The sequence below is a fragment of the Podarcis bocagei genome (assembly GCF_964188305.1).
Source record: "Podarcis bocagei genome assembly, chromosome: 8".
In the NCBI taxonomy this organism is placed as follows: domain Eukaryota; kingdom Metazoa; phylum Chordata; class Lepidosauria; order Squamata; family Lacertidae; genus Podarcis; species Podarcis bocagei.
This window is the reverse complement of record NC_138133.1, coordinates 27,092,464-27,113,824: the sequence shown is the minus strand read 5'-3', so window position 1 is coordinate 27,113,824 and position 21,361 is coordinate 27,092,464. Positions and strand designations below refer to the sequence as shown.

General features: G+C 44.6%; 1 protein-coding gene across 1 annotated transcript in view; it reads left to right on the top strand.

Annotated features, from left to right (window-relative positions):
* F13A1 (coagulation factor XIII A chain) overlaps positions 1-21,361 on the top strand; it is a 74,013-nt gene that overhangs the window by 23,096 nt on the left and 29,556 nt on the right. Inside the window, exons 4-6 of the mRNA XM_081206346.1 lie at positions 4,093-4,344; positions 11,569-11,687; positions 19,512-19,619. Of these exons, the coding sequence (XP_081062472.1) occupies positions 4,093-4,344; positions 11,569-11,687; positions 19,512-19,619 (479 nt within the window). The remainder of the gene's footprint in view (positions 1-4,092; positions 4,345-11,568; positions 11,688-19,511; positions 19,620-21,361) is intronic.

Here is a 21,361-nt window from a genome sequence, read left to right as displayed (position 1 = left end):
AAAACTATTATCTTGATCTACATATGTAGTTTGAGTTCAGAATTCACTGGATGCAAATAGTAGCCTAAAGATCAATGAACAAATGATGATGAAAAGCTTGAATCAAGAAGCCCTAATTATGCAAGGCTCTCTCTTTTTTACATTCAGCTTGATTCGGCTTCAAATTACTCCGTTTCTAAATATAAATGTCAAAGATTAAAGCAACCAAAAGGGGCTGTGATAACAAGCTGCATAAACAAACTTTTCAGATATGCTCCTGCTTTAAATCTGGATCATTTTTGCGGCACTGAATACTGAGCAGGCACTTTGCAGTTTTAAATTGTTCCCACAACCCTCAAGTACCAGATATTTATCTGTCTATTTGCTCAACGCCATCAAGGCGCATGGCATCTTACAGAGTGCATGAGGAGAGTTGTCTACCCCAAGGAGCTTCCAGTAATCTCAAATCTGACCGGAGGAAATAGTGGAAGGGGAGGGGAAGGAGACAGGAGTAAGCACAGAAAAAAGGTGTGATCCAATTACAAGTGTTTAGGCTTTTGCTGTAGCAAGGAGGTGGGAGTTAGGAGGTGGAGCGAAAGTCTTCATGATACAGGTGGGACCTGAGAGGTGTGGCATCATGCAAGGAGGTAGCCAGGTCCTCCACTGCAGGTTGTTGGACTCGATGAGCCTTGGGACCCCTCCAGCTCTACAGCTCCATGATACAGGGCAACAGGAGAGAATGGGCAGAGGTGTTTTTTCCCTGGACTACAGCTCCCATCATCCCTTATCACTGGCCATGCTGGGTGGGGCTGATGGGAGTTGTAGTCCAGAAGCATGTGGAGGAGGCCATGCTTATTATCCCTGGACCACATAGCAGTGCTACATCTCATATTGATGTCAGTGGCGTAGCGTGGGTTGTCAGCACCCGGGGCAAGGCAAGTAATTTGTGCCCCCTAACCCGTGGATTTTAGCACTCGAGTCTCTTCCACTAGATTAGTGGCACCCCCCCCCCCGATGTTGCGCCCGGTGCGGCCGGCCCCCCCTGTACCCCCATGCTACGCCACTGCCTGTTGTCTCTGAATGCATGCATGCTTCCTAACAAGTCCAGAAGAAGAAGAAGAAGAAGAAGAAGAAGAAGAAGAAGAAGAAGAAGAAGAAGAGGAGGAGGAGGAGGAGGAGGAGGAGGAGGAGGAGGAGGAGGAGGAGTAGTTTGGATTTGATATCCCGCTTTATCACTACCCAAAGGAGTCTCAAAGCGGCTAACAATCTCCTTTCCCTTCCTCCCCCACAACAAACACTCTGTGAGGTGAGTGGGGCTGAGAGACTTCAAAGAAGCGTGACTAGCCCAAGGTCACCCAGCAGCTGCATGTGGAGGAGCGGGGAATCGAACCCAGTTCACCAGATTACGAGACTACCGCTCTTAACCACTACACCACACTGGCTCCCAATATGTTCATAAAAATATGAACTATGAAAGAGAAATCAAATGCATTCCTCACCCACAAAAGGAGGACATTAGAGAGGCCTCCTTCTCCTCCTCCTTCTTCCAAATATGCAGGTTCAGCAAGCTGATTTTTCTCTTGGCATTTCACTTTCTTTAGTAGTTGGGTTTTCTTCTGGGCTTGGCTTGCCATTATACTGTAGAGCAGAGCTGAAGCTGAGCCCCTACTGTAGAGAGAGGAAAGGTCAGGCCCAGCCACCGTTCAAAGAACGAGTCGGCATTCAACTTGCTGATCCCCTTGTTAGCTGCCACCGGCCTCTCATCTTGGTTGCCTCTTTAGCATCTCCCTCTCCACCTGATTCCCTTTGAAGCCCCCTTTTAAAGCGTCCTTTGCTATATCTTCCCAAATGTGCTATTGATTTGGCTTTTCTTTCTTGTGTTGCTTCTTTTGAAGGCCTCTTTCTTCTTCCATGTGGCCAAAATATTCTGGGTTAGATGGAAGGTTTCCTGAGTTGTGTCAACCAAGGCCACAGGAACCAAAATATAAACCAGAATTGCACTGGAGATTAAAGTAGAAGAACCCTGTCAATAGAGATAAATCCAGGGCTTTATAGGGGCTGTATCTAATCTCTAGATATACCACGTTCAGTGCCAAAGTTCAGGTCCCAAAAATGTGTTTCTGCAATTATATCTCCTGAGAAACCAGGAACATATTCCTGTCTTTGCTCTGTGCAACCTTTCCTGAGCACAGCAGTCCCTACTTTACAGGTATATGCGGAGTGGGACAATTCTGGGGTATTGGAACCTGCACTATACCAAGTTAGGTCCATGTAGCTCAGCTTAATCCAAGGATGATGAACCTTTGGCCCTTCAAATGTTGCTAGACTACAACTCCCATAATCCCTGGCCATAATACCTGCACCTAGTTCATCCCGCCCCCCAAGTGCAGGGCACCTGAGCAGCGAACTACACTGCTGCCATTGGCCAGGCTGCCTGGGACTGATTGGAGCTAGTGTCCATCAACATCTGGAATACCACAGGTCCTCCACCCTTGATATACAAGCTGGTAATCATGGGAGGACAACATGCCCACCTGCTCAATTTATATGGGCGGGTGATGTTTGTAGCTAATATTAGGGAAGAGCCTACTTTGCTGGCTATTTTCAGATAGCTCCCATTGGTAGCAAATCCTAACATTTGTAAAATTTAATATTGAGGCCTGGAACCTTTCTGTGACTAGGGCAGGGTGGCAAATTATCTCTTTTTTCTCTACTGAGGGCTTCATATGCTTGGGGGCAATCTGTGGGTGGGTGAAACGCCAGAGCAAAACATTGGTCAGATCCACCCCTCCCCACCCCTCATATTCTGACACCCCCTTCTCACTTTCTGGGCCAGATCTGCACCGTGCTTTTAAAACACATACAACACACATTTAAAGCACATGACCTCCCCCTCAGAAGGAGCTTTTGTTTCCCATCACACAGATACATGACCTAGCACCCTTAACAAACAAAAGTTCCCAAGATTCTTTGGTATCAGTCATGTGCTTTAAATATGCATTGGATATGCTTTACATGTATGGTATGGATCTGCCATGGAGAGCCAGTGTGGTGTAGTGGTTAAGAGTGGTAGACTCGTAATCTGGTGAACCGTGTTCGCGTCCCCACATGCAGCTGCTGGGTGACCTTGGGCTAGTCACACTTCTCTGAAGTCTCTTAGCTCCACTCACCTCACAGAGTGTTTGTTGCGGGGGAGGGAGGGAAAGAAGAATGTTAGCTGCTTTGAGACTCCTTCGGGTAGTGATAAAGCGGGATATCAAATCCAAACTCCTCCTCCTCCTCCTCTTCCTCCTCCTCCTCCTCCTCCTCTTCTTCTTCTTCTTCTTCTTCTTCCAGGCTCTTTCTAAAGCCCCTTTTCTCTCCCTACCTAGCAGGCTGCCGGAGGAGGGACACATCACTCTTGTCAAAAGTCTGAACTGATTGCTTGCAGAGGGCTTTTGCCAATCCATTTTTGCTCCCACCTGTTCCCCACTGCCTATGTCCTTGCCAAAGCTCTTAACTGATTGTTTGCAGGGGGCTTTCCCTTCTCTTTCCATTTCTCACAATCTTTTGGCTTTTCCCCATTTTTACCCCCTAGTTGCTCTCCTTCCTTCCTTCCTTCCTTCCTTCCTTCCTTCCTTCCTTCCTTCCTTCCTTCCTTCCTTCCTTCCCCCCCCCCCCTCTCTCTCTCTCTCTCTCTCTCCAGTCTTCCCTCCCTACATGAAATTAGAGGTGGGAGGCCACAGGTTCTCCACTCTAATATAGGGAGACCTGCAAGGATGTTGGTGATTAGAAGATTCTTCAGTGTACTCAATGAAGGAATTTGTTTACAGGGTATTTTTGTGACTTCCAAATCTTGGGTTCTTGTGTCCCTGTTTTATGTAAACAATACAAACTTCTGCAAGTTGGTTTTAAGGAGCAAGCAGATGTTAAAGATAAAAACGTTGACAAGAAAGCTATATTATGCAGACAGTATATATATAAAAAGCAGTAAATCTACTGTAATCCTACTGACTTCCTTTGGACAGTTCCCAGCCCAGATTTTGCTGCACCGTCAAAATGTAAGACAACGATTCATCCGCTGCACTCATACGCAAAACCATATTTCTGCCTCTTCTCTTCCCATCTCTGCAGGGCGATATCCACAACAAAGCAAAGGCACATATATCATCGTCCCTTTGGTTCAAGAGCTGGAAAGCGGCAAATGGGGTGCTAAGATCACTCACAGTGACGGAAGTTCTGTTGGCCTGAATATCATGCCAGCTGCTGACTGCATTGTGGGGAAATTCCGTATGTATGTCGCCGTCTTGACTCCGATTGGCATTCTCAGGACAAGGAGAAACCCAAACACAGATACGTACATCCTGTTCAACCCCTGGTGTGAAGGTAAGGAATGTGCAGGGTGTTGATACATGGGGAGGAGGATTGTCCTATTAACATATTTGGTATTTGATAGCATGAGCAAAAACCCTGCCTCAATGACTGTAGGCTGTGTACACTGGACGCTGAGGTCCAGCGCCGAGGGCCTTCTGGTGGCTCCCTCATTGCAAGAAGCAAATTAACAGGGAACCAGGCAGACGGCCTTCTTGGTAGTGGCACCCGCCCTGTGGAACGCCCTCCCACCAGATGTCAAAGACGTTTAGAAGACATCTGAAGGCAGATTTTAATATTTGATGGATCATTGTATTTTAATATTCTGCTGGAAGCCGCCCAGAGTGGCTGGGGAAACCCATCCAGATGGGTGGGGTATAAATAATAAATTATTATTATTATTATTATTAGTAGTAGTAGTAGTAGTATATACACATTTCCATTTCCTTTGGCTCCAGTGCACTTCCGCCACTGGGGTTTGAAGCCACGTAAATGGAAAATTAGCCACAATCCATATCTACCCTGTAGTTTCTTGAAAAATACTCCTGATCAATGCATTTCCCCTCAAACCAGCTTCCATCCAGTTTGAAAATGCAAGCCACATTTACTTTGCAGTTAAGTTGAAGTGCGTACATTTGTGTGTACAGCCATTGCACATGCTCAGGTGATAGCTTCATGAATAGGAGTTGTGGTTTGTGTGTGTGTGTGTGTGTGTGCATGGGAAAGCAAACAGGTGAGGGTGCGTCAGACAAAGACATCCTCACCCCTTCTCTGGTGTGTACAGCAATGTGCGAATGTGACTTGAAACACAATTCAGCAGGGGTGGGTGGGAACCTCACTGTATTTTAAGCTACTAATGCATACATAGTTGTACAAACCCAAAGTTTTATAGGGGATGGAGAACCATCCTCTATACATAAAGAATATGAAGATGAAGAGCCATACACATTTTTAAGCATCGTGCCAAACAGATTTTTTCCCACGTATTCACTGGGTATATGCAGGCAACCAAAAAATCACCCCAAAAGTCATGGGGCAAAAGAAATGCTCTGATTTTTACCTCGTACTTACCCTTACAAGATGGCCAAGGGTTTTCAGATTTTTTGTTTCTTGCTTTAAAGAAAACCGTTTTAAAAAGAGGCTTTCCCCATAGCTTCCCACCAGCCAAGAATGACTTGGAAGTGATATTGTTTTGTGTTGTAGCACATCACTCCCAAGGCATTTGGGGACGTGTGGTTGGCAGGAAGTGGCGTGAGGCTCTCTCCACAGGTTCCATGGACTGAACTTCCCACTAAGTCCTAGAAAAGGAAGTGGCAACCAACTCCTTAAATTCTCCCCCACCCCAAGAAATTGGCCCCAGTTTTTACCAGGGGAGAATATTTTCAGGAAACTGGTGTGTATGTGTGTGTCCAGGGCTGTACCTCAGTGGGAGAGCATCTGTTTTGCGTGCAAGAAGGTTCCAGATACACCCCCTGGCATCTCCTGGTAGGGCTGGGAATGTTACCTGCCTGAAACCCTGGAAAGCCACTGTCAGTCAGTGCCGGCAGTGCTGGGCTAGATGCACAATATAAGGCAGCTTCCTCTGTTCCTAATCAACCCAGCCTTAACCCACTATTCATATTACTAAAAGAGCACATAGGCAAAAGGTAAAGGCCCCCTGGATGGTTAGGTCCAGTCGAAGGCGACTATGGGGTTGCAGCGCTCATCTTGCTTCAGGCTGAGGGAGCTTTCCGGGTCATGTGGCCAGCATGGCTGAACTGCTTCTGGTGCAATAGAACACCATGACAGAAACCAGAGCTCACAGAAACACTGTTTACCTTCCCACTGCAGCTGTACCTATTTATCTACTTGCACTGACGTGCTTTTGAACTGCTAGGTTGGTACGAGCTAGGGCAAAGCTCACCCCGTCGCGCGGATTCGAACCGCCGACCTTCTGATCAGCAAGCCCAAGAGGCTCAGTGGTTTAGACACATATGGCAAGGGGAGGGATGTTCATCATGAAGATTGTAGCTAGATTTTAGCCTTTTGTCTTTGGCTATAATTTGTTTCTCAATAAACCAACACATGACTTAACAGAATCAACCAACAGGCTGATTTAACGTTTGATAAGGTTGTGTTGTTGTTGTTTTTAAAAAAGAAAGAACCCCAAATTATTTCTCCCTTTGTATCACACATTAATTATTTGGTGTGCCTCACAAACACCACTGTGCAGTTGGGTCGATATTTTCCTACATTTTATAGATTGAGGAAAAGGCTGTCTCTTGAGCCCATAATGTGTCAAATGGATCATACTAGCACTCAGATAGGCTAACTCTCTCTCACACAATCTTATAAAAAATTCCATTGATTTAAGAAAAGCATGGAAGGATCTCTTCTCATTGGCATCCATATGCATCCATTTGGTAGATCTAGAGACAATTCCACGCTTAGCCATAAAAATCACATAGATGACTTTGCACAAGTCATTATGGGGAACGGACTATAGCTTGGTAGTAGGGACCATTCCTTCTATGCATAGGGCTTCATTTGATAAGGCCATGCATAATTATTTCCATGAAATAGTTCCCCTACATCAGTAGCAGGGCTCCATCAGTGCGCAGCAGCTACCTGTAGGGAACTCGCAGTCAGATTTCTGGATTTCTTGCTCAACCCAATCTCAGTTGCCGTAATAGCTGTCAAAAATCAAAGGCCTTGTTTTCTGGAGCAGTCTTCCCTTCTTGGAGACAATTCAAAGACCTGTCTCTCTCTGTCTCGGTCTCTTTCAACCACACTTCACTGAATACTGGAAAACTGAATACCTTTGACAAAGAAAGGGAAATTCATTAATCTCTACCTCATTTCACAAATATTTGTGAAGTGGGGGTTAGCAATGAAAAGCAAACTTGATTGAAAACCTCTAATATTTCCTGAGTAGAAAAGAAATATGGACAAAACAAAAAATGCACCACAGCGGGAGAAGGATCGTGGATATCGAGCAAATAATGTATTTGCCCACAGACCTTCCCAGCTCACTCGGCCTCTGCTGTCTGCTGAATTTACCACCATGCCAGATATGTGGACTGGCTCTTGCAGTTTCCTTTTTTGAAATTCTGCTTCTGTGATCCCAGGTATAGCAACTAGAAGGCGGGAACCCGTCTACTGAACTCTGTGGAATTGTGCATGCAAACAAAGATAAGACATTAATGTTTGTGTGATGGTGCCACATAATACTGATGAATGCAGCAACTTTTTGCATATGTCTACTTTTGCATCACGTCCCCTGATTATATATTCAGTGCTGGCTTTTAGGGCCCAAAAACCCATGGTGCCAAACACATTGCCTGCATTCATACCAGATGAAAATAAATGAATAGTAGGCACCAGAGAGTCATGTGGGGAGGGGTGTTTAGCCCTTTGCTCCACCACCATGATCATAATGGTCAATAGCTGCTTCAGGGGGTCATTTACATCAGGGCTGTGGAAGAAGAGGAAAGGGTTAAACCTTTCAGTTTTCATTTTTTTGGTACAGAAAGTATTGGTAGAGATCTTTCCTATTCCAATTAATTCAAGAGAGTTCTGGAAGCTTCTCTGTGTGATGCAAACTGCTGCAAACTGAAAGTTTCTAGCTGACGTGTAAGTTTCTGTTCTGCCTAGAAACAAGCAGAAGGTTCATGATGTTTGGGTTATTCCTTCAGAGAAGCTGAACAGCTGGGTTTAAACTAATTCTGTTATTTCTTTCACTCAAGGTCATGCTGACTATAATAATCAGCCAGAAGGAGCCTGGTTTTCACTTTCTATCTCTCCTTCTGGTGTGGTGTTTTGTATATAGTATGCTTAAGTGCTAAGTTTTAGTCTTATTATAAATTATTTTAAATTTAAGTTAAGTTCTGCTGCAACTGGATTTCTTATGGACAGTGCCAATCCTGAATGTATTGGATTTGCAACCATTCTGCTCATTTGCCTTCAGCAGCAGTAAAGCTCTGCTGGAGGAAATATTAATTGCCCCTGGCCTATTTTAGGGGAATCCTGCAACATGCTAAGTTTATTTTATGTTGGAATCGGCTCTGGATCAGTTATGAGTAGAATTTTTTTACAAAACCTCCCCTCTCCCCTGCTGTGCAGTCCTGACGAAAATGGTGCCCCAGCACAATTTTTTTAAAAAATGTTCTAGTTACAAACTCATCTAGTCAGTCCCTCAGAGGAAGAATTGCATACAATGCAAATCGGACTGAGAAGCAGGTCCCACGGAGTTCAGTGAGATCTAGACTCCTTGTACTGCTTACTGGGAAATCCTGAATTTGAGATAATTAAACGCAGATTGTTAGACAATGAATTTCAAGAACTTAGTAGCCAAATCATGAATAGTATCTGTGCAAGTGTGGGGGTGGTATGATGTGGGCAACCAATGGCAACTTACCCTTCCCATTTGAACAATCTGAATCAACGCAGGCCATACATGCTAGCGGAACTGAATGTGCTACTGAGGACATTAAAGAAAATTCCCCTCGCAGAGACGCTATCCCTCTGTGGACAGAGACAAATGGAATCAGTAGTTCATGTTTTTTGCCCTGTCCCTTGTATCATTAAGTTCATTAAGCCGTTAGCAGGGAATGGCGTTCAGACGAATGTAAAGTTTGTTTACTCAGGATGCAGAGAGGATGGTGATATTAGCCAGGTTTCTGCAGAGGATTTGTGAATATTATCCAACATTAACTTAAATGTTAGATACAGGTTTTGCTGAGTCATTTTATTGTACTGAACCTTACTGGACTCTTGTCTATACGCCAATAAAAGGTTTGTGAATTTGAGTTCTTGTGCAAAGGATTACAGCCTTGCCAGCCTGTCTGCTCACAGCTACCTTTATTAGGGCATATTCACACAGCCTTTTATTTATGTCTTGGGTACATTGGCATGCTGCTTGTGCCACAGTCTGGTGTAGTTGCTGATTGCGCTTCACTTCAGGGTTAGTTGGGAGGAGGGTATGTAAAAAAGGAGCTTTCTCCATGACGATCTACATGATGTCTGAACAGAGACAGTGCGCGGGGAAACTTAGATCTGCTGGCTGGGAGAGCTTCAACCACCGGCTTGAAACGGAGCCCTTCGCTGCTGACAGCTCTATTGCAGCCATGCAAATCAAAAAGAGCCTGAGGCTTGAAACAGATTCTTACCATCCACCCCCACCTTCAGCAGCTGGAAGGAAGCCTCCATTTCAAAAGGGAAGACGGAGCTGTCCATAGGGATGCTTGAGGAACTTAGTTACGTGGCAAACTGGGGGAGTGCCGTAGCTCAGCAGCAAAACATTTACCTTGCATGCAGAGGATTCTGGGTTCAATCCCCAGTTTCTCCAGATAGGGCTAGGATTATTCCCCCATCTGCCTGCTGCAAATCAGAAAGCTTGGGTGCTTTCTAGGTTCCCGACCTTTACTAACCTGTGGATCAGAATGTATCATATATTTCTGTTTTCACGCTTTCTTGAATTTTGCAGTGCATTTTTCAGCTCGAAAAAAATGGACCAGAATGCATTAAAAAATATATCTTTTACAATAACATGCTTTAGAAATGCAAAGAGTTCAAACACATATTAAAAGTATGTGTTTCAATAACATTTCTGTGCAGGTTCTGTCCTCCCACCATCCCAAACTGCAGATTAATCTGGAGATGGGGCAGAATGGCCTTATGAATAAGCACTTGTGAAACTGACACAGATCAGAAACAGACTGATTTGATTAAGCAAACTGAGGCTTTGGGCTTCTTACTCAATTAGATTTCGCTGCTCTTGTCTGCAGGCAAAAATATCACAGCAGCAGGAAAATGTTTTGGGATGAGGAGGGATAGCTTGCCTCTCCTCCTCCCTGAAAGAACAGGGGCAGGGGTTGGTGGGGTTGGTGTGCAAGCTCATTCAGTACGTTTCCGAGCACAATTCAAAGTGTTGGTGCTGACCTTTAAAGCCCTAAACGGCCTTGATCTAGTATATCTGAAGGAGTGTCTCCACCCCCATCGTTCTACCCAGACACTGAGGTCCAGCACGGAGGGCCTTCTGGCGGTTCCCTCACTGTGAGAAGCCAAGTTACAGGGAACCAGGCAGAGGGCCTTCTCGGTAGTGGTGCCCTCCCTGTGGAACGCCCTTCCACCAGATGTCAAAAAGAACAACAACTACCAGGCTTTTAGAAGACATCTGAAGGCAGCCCTCTTTAGGGAAGCTTTTAATGTTTGATGTATTACAGTATTTTAATATTTTTTGGGAATCCGCCCAGAGTGGCTGGGGAAGCCCAGCCAGATGGGCGGGGTATAAATAATAAATTATCATCATCATCATCATCATCATTCCCATTTGTTGCCACAGTCATGAAACTTCCTTGCCTAGTCTCCTGGAATCAATCCTTAGTCATAACATCAAGTCAGGTTCCAATATGGGGAAAGGGAACCTCAGGCCTGGGGCCCTCTCAGGATGCAACCCAAGCCACACCCCTTCTTTCCAAGCCACACCCCTTCTCTCCAAGCCACACCCCTCACTGACCTTGTTTCACAATTTCATTGGGTGTTTTTGCTTGACTGGAAGGTGTGTCTTAGATAGGTGTGGAGGATAGAGAGCAATGTGTATAGAGACCAGCCTACTGTGCAAAGGTAACCTTTACAGCTATTGCTCCACCCACTTTTGCCTCTGGCCCTGCCCACCACTACCATGTGCCTACCCTTGAAGGGGATGCGACTCTTAGTCTGAAAAAAGTTCCCCATCCCTGTGCTGTTATTTACATAGATCAGTGGAGCACACCCTCAGCCTCCTCCAGCATCTCTCAACTCCAGGGCAGAGTTTTCCCTTTAAATCTTTTGACATTGACTCGCTCTCTGTCGCCGATTAAGAAGTTTCAAAATTGTTCTTTGATCCGCTATGCAGATGCCTAATTGCATCATGGCACTCTGGACTTCTCAACTTAGCGATGCAAAATCATAAAATGCTTGATGAGAGGTGACATTTTAATCACGCTTTACAGATCCTGCTCAAAGCGGTGCAGATTTGCCTTCCTTCCCCCCTCCCCTTTCCTCCTTTTAAGTTGAAGAATACCTGGCTCCCAATTACAAGGAATTGTGCGAGGAAGGAAGGATATCCTACTGCTCTGCTTGATGAACAAAAACAAAAAGCCCCCCCCCAAACCCAGCTTTTTCATTAGCGTCATATCATTCTGTGCTACTAAATGCTGGCATCTATTATAAGCAAAACAACTGTATTGACGAGCTTTCACACACAACGTTTTGTTGCAGAGGATGCTGTGTTTCTGGATGATGAGAAGCAAAGGCAAGAGTATGTCCTGAATGACCTTGGGGTTATTTTCTATGGAGAGCCTGATAGCATAAGATCCAGGAGTTGGAATTATGGCCAGGTGAGTTTTTCTGAATGGACATGTTGGAAGTTCTGCCACTTATGCTGCTGTCCTAAGATCTTGTGCGCTAGCAAATGATCACTTAAGATTGAAGGTGGGGTAGTGTCTGCTGGGCCAGGGTGATAGACCACAGACCACAGTGGTGTCCTGTGACATTATTGGAACCTTGATCTCTCAGGCTTCAGGCAGATACACTGGTGCAATTTTTTTTAACGCTGGGGTATTAGGCTGAAATTCTTACCGCAATTGTTTGGGAGGCAACCTGCTATGTTCAACTGAATTACTCTACAAGGAAGGACTCGCAAAGCCTGACCTGCATCTGAGTCCTAAGCATTTGCACCAATGTTCTCTGTAGATATTTTCAGACACCTTTTTTGATGGGTGCACATCTGATGCATAAGGATAGGACAGGCAGGTGGATATTACACAGTGGTACCTTGGATTATAGACGCTTCAGGTTACAGACGCTTCAGGTTACAGACTCCGCTAACCCAGAAATAGTACCTCGGGGTATCAGGAATCAAACATTTTGTGTCTCTTTTGCAGGAAATGTATACTTTTTTGTGCATTCTGCAATCTTCAGGGTGAGAACAGAAATCGTGCGGCGACAGCGGGAGGCCCCATTAGCTAAAGTGGTACCTCAGGTTAAGAACAGTTTCAGTTTAAGAACGGACCTCCAGAACGAATTAAGTTCTTAACCAGAGGTACCACTGTATATTGATTCTTCCATATGCGCTTCTGTACGCTTTGATCCATATATGAGTGCTTTCAGTTTTATGCTTCCCAAATCTAGCTTGATGCTTTGCATCCACCCTAGTGGGCAGTGCTTGAAGAGATTATTAACACCTTGTGTCCTGTCCCCTTACTTCCCACCCTCCAAAAGTTCCAGAAACCTGAGGTATCGGTTTGTGTGTGCACACCTCTTTTTTTTTTCTTAAAGGGGGATTGCCCACCTGTCAATCACTCGATGTTATTATCACATCAGACAACAACTTCATTATGCTAGTATCCATCCTGGTTGGTTAGAGCATGGTGCTGATAACGCCAAGGTTGCTGGTTCAATCCCCATATGGGACAGCTGCATATTCCTGCATTGCAGGGAATTGAACTAGATGAACGTCAAGGTCCCTTCCAACTCTACAATTCTGTGATTCTATGATTCAGCTTGTTGGTGGGCAAATGACATCAAAGGCCTCTTTAAAGTCCATTAGCAGATGCAGGTGCGTTCCAACCATTTGAATGCAAACCACACCCCCAATGGACATTTCCTCTCTCCATTTGCAGATGTGCTTTGAATCAGAGCACATGTGTTCTGTGCTCTCACTCATGCTTCTCATTCACAAACACACAGCTCCCTTTCTCTCTTCCCCTTCTGCTGCTGGGTCGAATGGGTACCCTCTTACCTGGAGTGAACAAACAGAAGAGCCAAATCAGGACGCAGAGGCAGCTGTCTTACTCTTGCCTCAATCTTTGCATTCCTCTTTCTTCCCACTGGTGCTTCTTTCAAGCCAACAGGAGATGGGAGAGGAGTAGGTAGCCTTAATTTTCAGTGATGGAGACAGGCGAAAGGGCAGGAAAGGCAGATGTTGTAAGAGTGGGTCATCTGGCTGGATAAGGCAATGGGAGGATTGACCTCAAGTAGCCCTGTGACCTACTGGCCAATTGCAGGTAGCATTCTGCCAACCCTTCACAGTATTAGGATTTCCTAGCAGCAGTATCTCCACCACGTCCAGATTCAATTTCATCCTGTTTTAAGAGCTCATGTATCCAACCACAGCCTCAAGACAGTGGTTTAATACTGAGAAAACTGGTATTGGATGCTTCATTAATGAAATATGGAACTCGAGGGAAAGCGTATTGTCTAATTTATGACACCCACCAGCAAAGCTCTGGATGATTTTTGTCAGCAGCTTCCTATGGATGATAGATGTTAAAAGGCATCAGTGATAAATATCAAGCCATGTGGGACACAATAAGTCAACTGCTAGAGGGCTGAGCTGGGATCACCAGTGATGACCACTGAGTTCATTCTGGGGGGAAAGGAATCACTCGACAGTTAGATTTGACATCCCCGCAGGCTGTTCAAGCCAGGCCAACAAAATTTAGTGAACTGCTGCCACTGAGACATCCAAAATCATTGAGAAGGGAAAATGCCTTGTCAACTTCCAGACACAAGTAATCTGTGAAAGTTGCTAAAGGTGGAAGTCAGACTGAAATCAACCCAGAAGTGATGTGTTATACAGTTATTTTATTAATCGTTCTCCCTATTCTGTGTTTCCTCAAAAGTGAAGACCTGAAACAAGTCTAGGAATGGTTTTGTCAGGAGGGTCCCCTTCCAAAGTGAGATGTTCGCTATTTTAACCAGCAAGTCTCAAGCTCCTCTCAGTTGGCCTTAACTAGCCAAGATAGACTATTTGAAATGGGCATTGCCTTCACAACCCTAGTCAACCAGTCAGCATTCTTGAGAGAAAGCACCTAGGCTGAAGCGATCCTAGTGATTGCAAAAAAGTGGCTGCTTCTGACTGTTCTGGTCTACGCTTTGTCACAAACAAATTGGACTGGATCTGAACAACTTCACCATCTTCAAAAGTTATCTCAACAAGCAACTGATGTCTCACCCGCCAGCAAATGCCCATTTTCAGTGGAAAACTGAAAATTGCTTGGAGCAGCCTCTGGAACACAACCCTACAGATGCAGTTGTGGCAGAGAAGAATGTTTTCCCCTTTACCATCATTTGCTGTCGCCTCCTAGGCTTCAAAACGGGCTCTTGACATACATGGGCAGATTTGCCTTGTGCCCCAAGTGAGCGCTTATCTCCTCTCCATACTGGGTGGCTAAGGTCGTTTGAGATGGCAGCAGGGAATGCGGACAAGCAGGGGTTGACAATGTTTCTTGCTCCAGTCGATCATTCATTCCAAAATGCCTCTGAAGCATCAACATATTTGCTGCTGGTATCTCCTCTATATGCCCAACATCCATTGGTTTCTGTAAGTCTCCATGGGCAGAACATTTTAGTGGGCCAGGCAGCTTTTTCCTAATAGGCCTTGACCAGGTAACAATCTAACAATGACGAAGGTCTAATCTTAGTACTTCCTATTGCCAGGGGATTGCTATACCTGCTGAGGGTACACTCAGAGGCAAACTCAGGCGTGGTACTGCACATTGTGCGGAATTATATTTTGGGTATAATTTCTTAGGGTTATCGCCCTTGGAGTTTGGCCAGTGCTGCAGAGTTCTGATAGATAGTCAATGGAATATGGGGAGGAATAACCAGGAGAAGTTGTAGCTGCATCAATGAAGGTAAAGGGCACCTGCCATCTCAGTATTGGGCACTGCCAGATATTGATGTAGTTATGATGGATCATTGGTTGCTTGAAATGAAAAGTCCTTCTTACACTTATGTGATCAAAATGAAGTTCTTTGTGTAGCATTATAAGAAAGAAAGATAAAGGACCCCTGGGCGGTTAAGTCCAGTCAAAGGTGACTATGGGGTTGTGGCGCTCATCTTGCTTTCAGGCTGGCGTTTGCCCACAGACAGCTTTTCTGGGTCATGTGGCCAGCAGGACTAAACTGCTTCTGGCACAACGGAACACCGTGACGGAAACCAGAGCGCACAGAAATGCTGTTTACCTTCCCACCGCAATGGTACCTATTTATCTACTTGCACTGGCCTGCTTTTGAACTGCTAGGTTGGCAGGAGCTGGGACAGAGCAACAGGAGCTTATCCCATCGCGGGGATTTGAACTGCCGACCTTCTGATCAGCAAGCCCAAAAGGCTCAGTGGTTTAGACTACAGCCCCACCCACGTCCCACTGGGAGAGCATTATAAACCCCTGGTGGCAATAGTTTTGGTGCAAGGTTTGTATTCACCGACCTTGCATTACTGACAGCAGGAATGATTTGATGTTAAGAAATCTGGCTCGCTTAGACTCTGATGAAAGTGGGGCAGACTAAGGACTGCCTCAACCAACAGCACAGAGATAAACAAAAACTTTTATTTGATGAAGCATGTGGCAAGTATGGTGAGCTCAAAAATGGATCCACATCCCCAGTTGTGAAAGGACCATTTTTCAAGAGCTGCTACCAAAGCATTTTTCTTACTCCAGGATTGTTTACACCAATGAACTCTTGTACACCATTGAGATTTATGGGCCAATTCCTAGAATAAACATTCGGCTTTTTGAAGATGATATTGTTGCTGGAAGCATCTCCTTTGGGAAAGTGTTGACCTCCACCGCGAACCCTGTTTCACACTATAGGATTATAACTCATTATTTAGTAATGAGCTTCTGTTCCATTCCAAAAGAGAGAGAGAAAAGTAATGCAATTATAGGTAACAGAGCCAAGGAGATGAATGATGATAAATGTGTCATGTCCAGCCTGGATGCAATTGCATTAGATAGTTCATCGCCATGTCGGTGTGTTAACTAATCAGTGATGCAATCAATTTATTGTTGCTATTTTTAACCAACTAGCATTTTTTTTGTTAAAAAAAAAGAAAAGAAACAGAGGCAAACCCGAACGCATAAAGAAAAGCTTCAACAATTGCGATGGTCCAGCTTGCAACAGAAATATAATCTGCTCATTTGTTTACCACCGCTTAGAGAGGCTCATAATTGAATTCATGTGCCTTTGCCACCATCTCGGCAATTGTTTTCCAAGAGACAGTGTCATTTTTTGGTTGCTATGCAATTTCTTCTGAGCAAATTGGACTGTATCACAGGGCAGGCTCTTTCATAATGAATTCTGCTCTATTTAGGCACTTCTGCCCCCTATTTATTCCTGTCCTTGTTGTCATTGGATCCCAGAATTTAGACTCCTTTATTAGAGTTCATTCTCGAAGACAGTTTCAGGCCACTTGCCGGTGCTGGTCTCTCTTTGCAAGGCTTGCTAGGCCCATCAATAATCAGAAGTGCAACTAGTGGCAAACTATCTATATTTGGAGTGGCAGTAGAGAGAGTTTAGAATAGATTTAATTTGAGCTAGGGCTGCCCAGTGCTATTCCACCACCCACCACACGATGTATTTTAAAGTTATCCAGATATTGCATTTGAAGATTTGACATAAATAACCACACTTCTGGAGACTACCATCTTAGTTCAAAATGGCTGCTGCTGCTTTGAGTTGCTGCAGGTGTATTCTGCAACATGCCACTGATGCAATAATTTTGCATTCATGGCGGATTCACGCATCGTTCCGCTTTGTTCATGGTTCTGAAACAATGTTTCCCGGTGTTGCCACATTGTTGCCATTTGGAAGGGCGCAAAAGCAGGGCACACTTGTGAAACATTTGTGGTTTAAAAAGTTACAGGATTTCAGAAGGAAGTTAGGAAGTCATGTACTGATTGGTGACAAAGCAGTATGTCTGGCCTGAAACTTTTGCCAGTGCAACAGTATTGAAAGCAGGATTGTGTATAACTGCCCTGATAGTATCATGAGCACAAATCATCACAAATGCTCAATAGAAAGGGCATCTGGAAGGGCTCCTTAGAATCATAGAAATATAGAGTTGAGAGGGGTCCCGAGCAGTGGCGTAGCGTAGGGGGTGCAGGGGGGGCGGCCGCACTGGGCACAACATCTGGGCGTTAGGGTTAGGGGGCGCAAATCCACGGGTTAGGGGGCGCAAATCCACGGATTAGGGGGCGCAAATCCATGGGTTAGGGGGTGCAAATCCACGGGTTAGGGGGCGCAAATTACTTGCCTTGCCCCGGGTGCTGACAACCCACGCTACGCCACTGGTCCCGAGGGTCATGTAGTCCTACCCCCTACAATGCAGGAATCTCAACTAAAGCATCCATGACAGATGGCCATCCAGCCTCATCTTAAAAACTTCCAAGGAAGGTTCACCTACCTTCTGAGAGAGTCTGTTTCACTGCTGAACAGCTCTGACTGACAGAAAGGTTTTCCTAATGTTTAGTTGGAATCTTTTTTCTTGTAACTTGAAGCCATCGGTTCAAGTTCTAAGTTCTACCCTTCAAAGCAGGAGAAAATAAGCTTGTATTCTCTTCCATGTGACAGTCCTTGAGATAGTTGAAGATGGCTATCATATCTCCTCTCAGCCTTCTCTTTCCCAGGCTAAACATACCCAACTCCCTCAACCGCTCCTCAAAAGGCTTGGTTTCCACACCCTTCATCATCTTGGTTGCCCTCCTCTGCACACATTCCAGCTTGTCAAAATCCATCTTAAACTGTGGTGCCCAGAACTGGAAATGGAACTCCAGAAGAAGAGAAGAAGAAGAGTTTGGATTTGATATCCCGCTTTATCACTACCCAAAGGAGTCTCAAAGCAGCAAACAATCTCCTTTCCCTTCCTACCTCGCAACAAACACTCTGTGATGTGAGTGGGGCAGAGAGACTTCAAAGAAGTGTGACTAGCCCAAGGTCACCCAGCAGCCGCATGTGGAGAAGCGGAGACGCGAACCCGGTTCACCAGATTACGAGTCTACTGCTCTTAACCACTACACCACACTGGCTCTCCAGGTGTGGTCTGACCTTATTCAACAGAACAACTGCATATATGGAAGAGGCCAAAGGGGCATTCTCCACGTGTGACTCTTGTGTAAAACAGCCAGAATCTGCCCTTGCGAGTTTGCATGGGTCTGATGTGCAGCTGACTTGCATAAGCCACCTTTGAACTGCAGCACTATGCCTGTCTTGTCAGGCACCAGTGGCAACCATGGCTTAAAGTAGTGGCGTACTCTGGAGCCACCTTTAACCCTAAGCTGGACAATCCCACCCACTTTAATTTTTATATATTTTCTTTTTTTAAATAAGAAATTTATTAAGATTTTCAAAATATTACAAAAAAAAATACAAATACAAAATACAAAATAATTAAAAACAAAACAACTCAGTCTTTCCATTACTTATTTTTCATTAGCTTATTTCCCGGACCTCCTCACGCCTCCCTTTTTTGTATTCCAGTTCAGTTTGTTGGTTCAGCAAATCCTTCCCCTCTTTATTTATCCTAATCTTTAATCTTAAAATATTGTAACATTACATCTTTACCTATTAGTAATCCATTTTTCATATTCCCTTATAGTATTGCAGCTAAAAACCACTTAGTTTCTATCCAGCATCATTCTAACATTCATTAATTTTACAATATTTCTGTAAATAGTCTTTAAATTTCTTCCAATCTTCTTCCACCAACTCTTCTCCCTGGTCCCGGATTCTGCTAATTTTTATATATTTTCACCATTACAATACATGTCTCTCCCTATATGAACTCTACCACTTGTGAGCTGCAAATTGGACTCTGCTCCATGTTATGTGCAACACAGGAAGTGATGGCAAACTGGTATTCAGAGGCATATTGCTTCTCATCGTGGAGGTAGTACATAGACAATGGCTAGCCATTATCTTCATCTTTCTAGTTTTTGGAGAGCTTTCACCCTCTCTTTTTCAGAAAGGCCTTTGGCTGCTGAAATTTTTAATTAAAGCTTTGTACCACTGCTGCTGAGATATGTTGGTTTTGTAGTATATTAATGGGGGGGGGTGCTTAATGATAATTTTAATTGCAGTTTTATGGTTTTATATTATCATTGTAAGGTGCCTCAAGCCATAGAGAGGCGGGGTTTCAATGGCTAAGGATTGTTTGTTGTTTGTGTAAAGATTTATATCAAACATCTTCTGGTGGTTTGATCTGAAGTGGCACAGCTGAAGTTACAATTTGTATATAGGAAAATTGGTGTTTCCTACATGGAATTGAAAAAAGAATTGCACTCCCTCTTTCGAGGCAAAGAGCATTTGTTTCCCGTTTGTTTTCTAGAATGAGCACTGAATCCATTCTCTGTTGCTTTCTTTTTCCTCCCTTTTATTTAGTTTGAAGAAGGTGTTTTGGATGCATGCCTATACCTGATGGACAGAGCACAGCTGGATCTCTCAGGCCGAGGGAATCCGGTCAAAATCAGCCGCGTTGGCTCTGCAGTGGTACGTAAGGAACATATAGTGGATGCAATGTGTGGAGTTTAATGAACCATTTGCTTGTTACTTGGCTTAGGTCAATATGCCCCCATATCTCTCTCTCTCTCTCTCTCTCTCTCTCTCTCTCTCTCTCTCTCTCACACACACACACACACACACACACACACACACACACACACACACTTCAGTTTTAAAGCCCCAGGGCTGGCTCAACAGCTGGGCTAGAGCAACAGATTGTGGAGTACCACTGAAAAGCAGTGCCGGATTTACGTGTAAGCTATAGCTTAGGGCTCCACTCTCTTGGGGGTGGGAGCCCCCAAAAAATGTAAAGGGGAAAAAAAGGGATGTACATTTCCAAAATATAAGATAAAAAACAAATAAAACAAAAACCTACATACAGCAACAGTGTTTTGTGTTGTGTAGGCTCCTATTTGTTATGTGCAAATGGCTTTAGATACCTATTAGGTCCAAAATTACCATGTAGCATATATTCAACACAAAAACACAGCGACCATTTGTTGTTGACAAAGGACAGCTGGACATATAAAGGGCCCCATTACCTTCAGTAGCTTAGGGCTTCCTCAAACCTAAATCTGGCCTTGCTGAAAGGCAGCTAATTGACACATGAGAGTATCAATGCCCAGTATTTCATTTTTGGTGGTTGTACTCAGCGTAGTGGCAAATATAGGTGGCTTACAAAAAAAAATTAATAATAATCAGTGCAGATCTCCATGAATTTCAGCTAGATTTACTATTTTCTGTGCGTGTGCCTGGCCAAATGCTTGGGAGTGCTCCGATATCATAGTCCATGTAGCAGAAGTTACACACCATTCTCTTGAAACTGAAGCCCCTTGTGTTTTAAGTGTTCCTCAATCCTTAGCTTTGGAGCATACAGAACAATTTCTCCTTGGTGTCTTCTCCTGAGTCAACCTAGGAGCCAGGGGTGCCAACTCCTGGGGGCCCAATGGGCCTCCCAATATTTTTTTGGGGGGAGTGGGTCCCCCGTGTTCAAAAGAATTAGGGCCAAGCACGGGGCTGAATGTGGTGTGGCTTAAGTGACCGGCTCCTTCTCCCCCTCTTCCTCCTCCTGCCATGGAGAAGAGGGGGAAGCAGCCCCCAGCCCGTGGCGGCAGCAGCAGCAGGAGGAGCCACTGGCCATTGAAACTATGGTGCCACCACGTTCAGCTCTGCCTCCTGGCTCCTGGCTCCTCCCGATCTCCTGACGCTACATTAGGACTTTGTGTGCCTGACGTCACACACTATGCCACAGGCATGACATTGTGCCCCCACCCTGAAATCTCAGACCACTACACCTCGGACTATGCTGCACATTTTGATACAGGCTAGAGAGAAGTGCATTCCGTAAATTCAAGCCACCAGGATCATGACAGCAATGCAGTTTTGGAATGCAACGCAGTGATTTCCCCCTTTCATTAATGTCTCAGTGTTTTGGCCTAGAGGAAATTTATCGACTTTTCTTTAAAATTAGGACTACAGTGATAATTAGACTTTTTTTAAAAAAAAAAAAAGAGGGGAAGGGAATGGGGAGGGAGTGTGTCCTGGTAAAAATCAGAAATAGCCTGAAATGCTTTGGAGCTTGAGGCAGACAATTCAAATAGCATCCCCGCTGATAATAAAAAATAAAAAATAAAAAACCAAATTTTGCTCACCCACAGCTTTGGACTGCCTCCTAGCTCGTTTTAGATAAATTAGGTAATTGATACTGTAATGCCTTTTATCAGCACCTC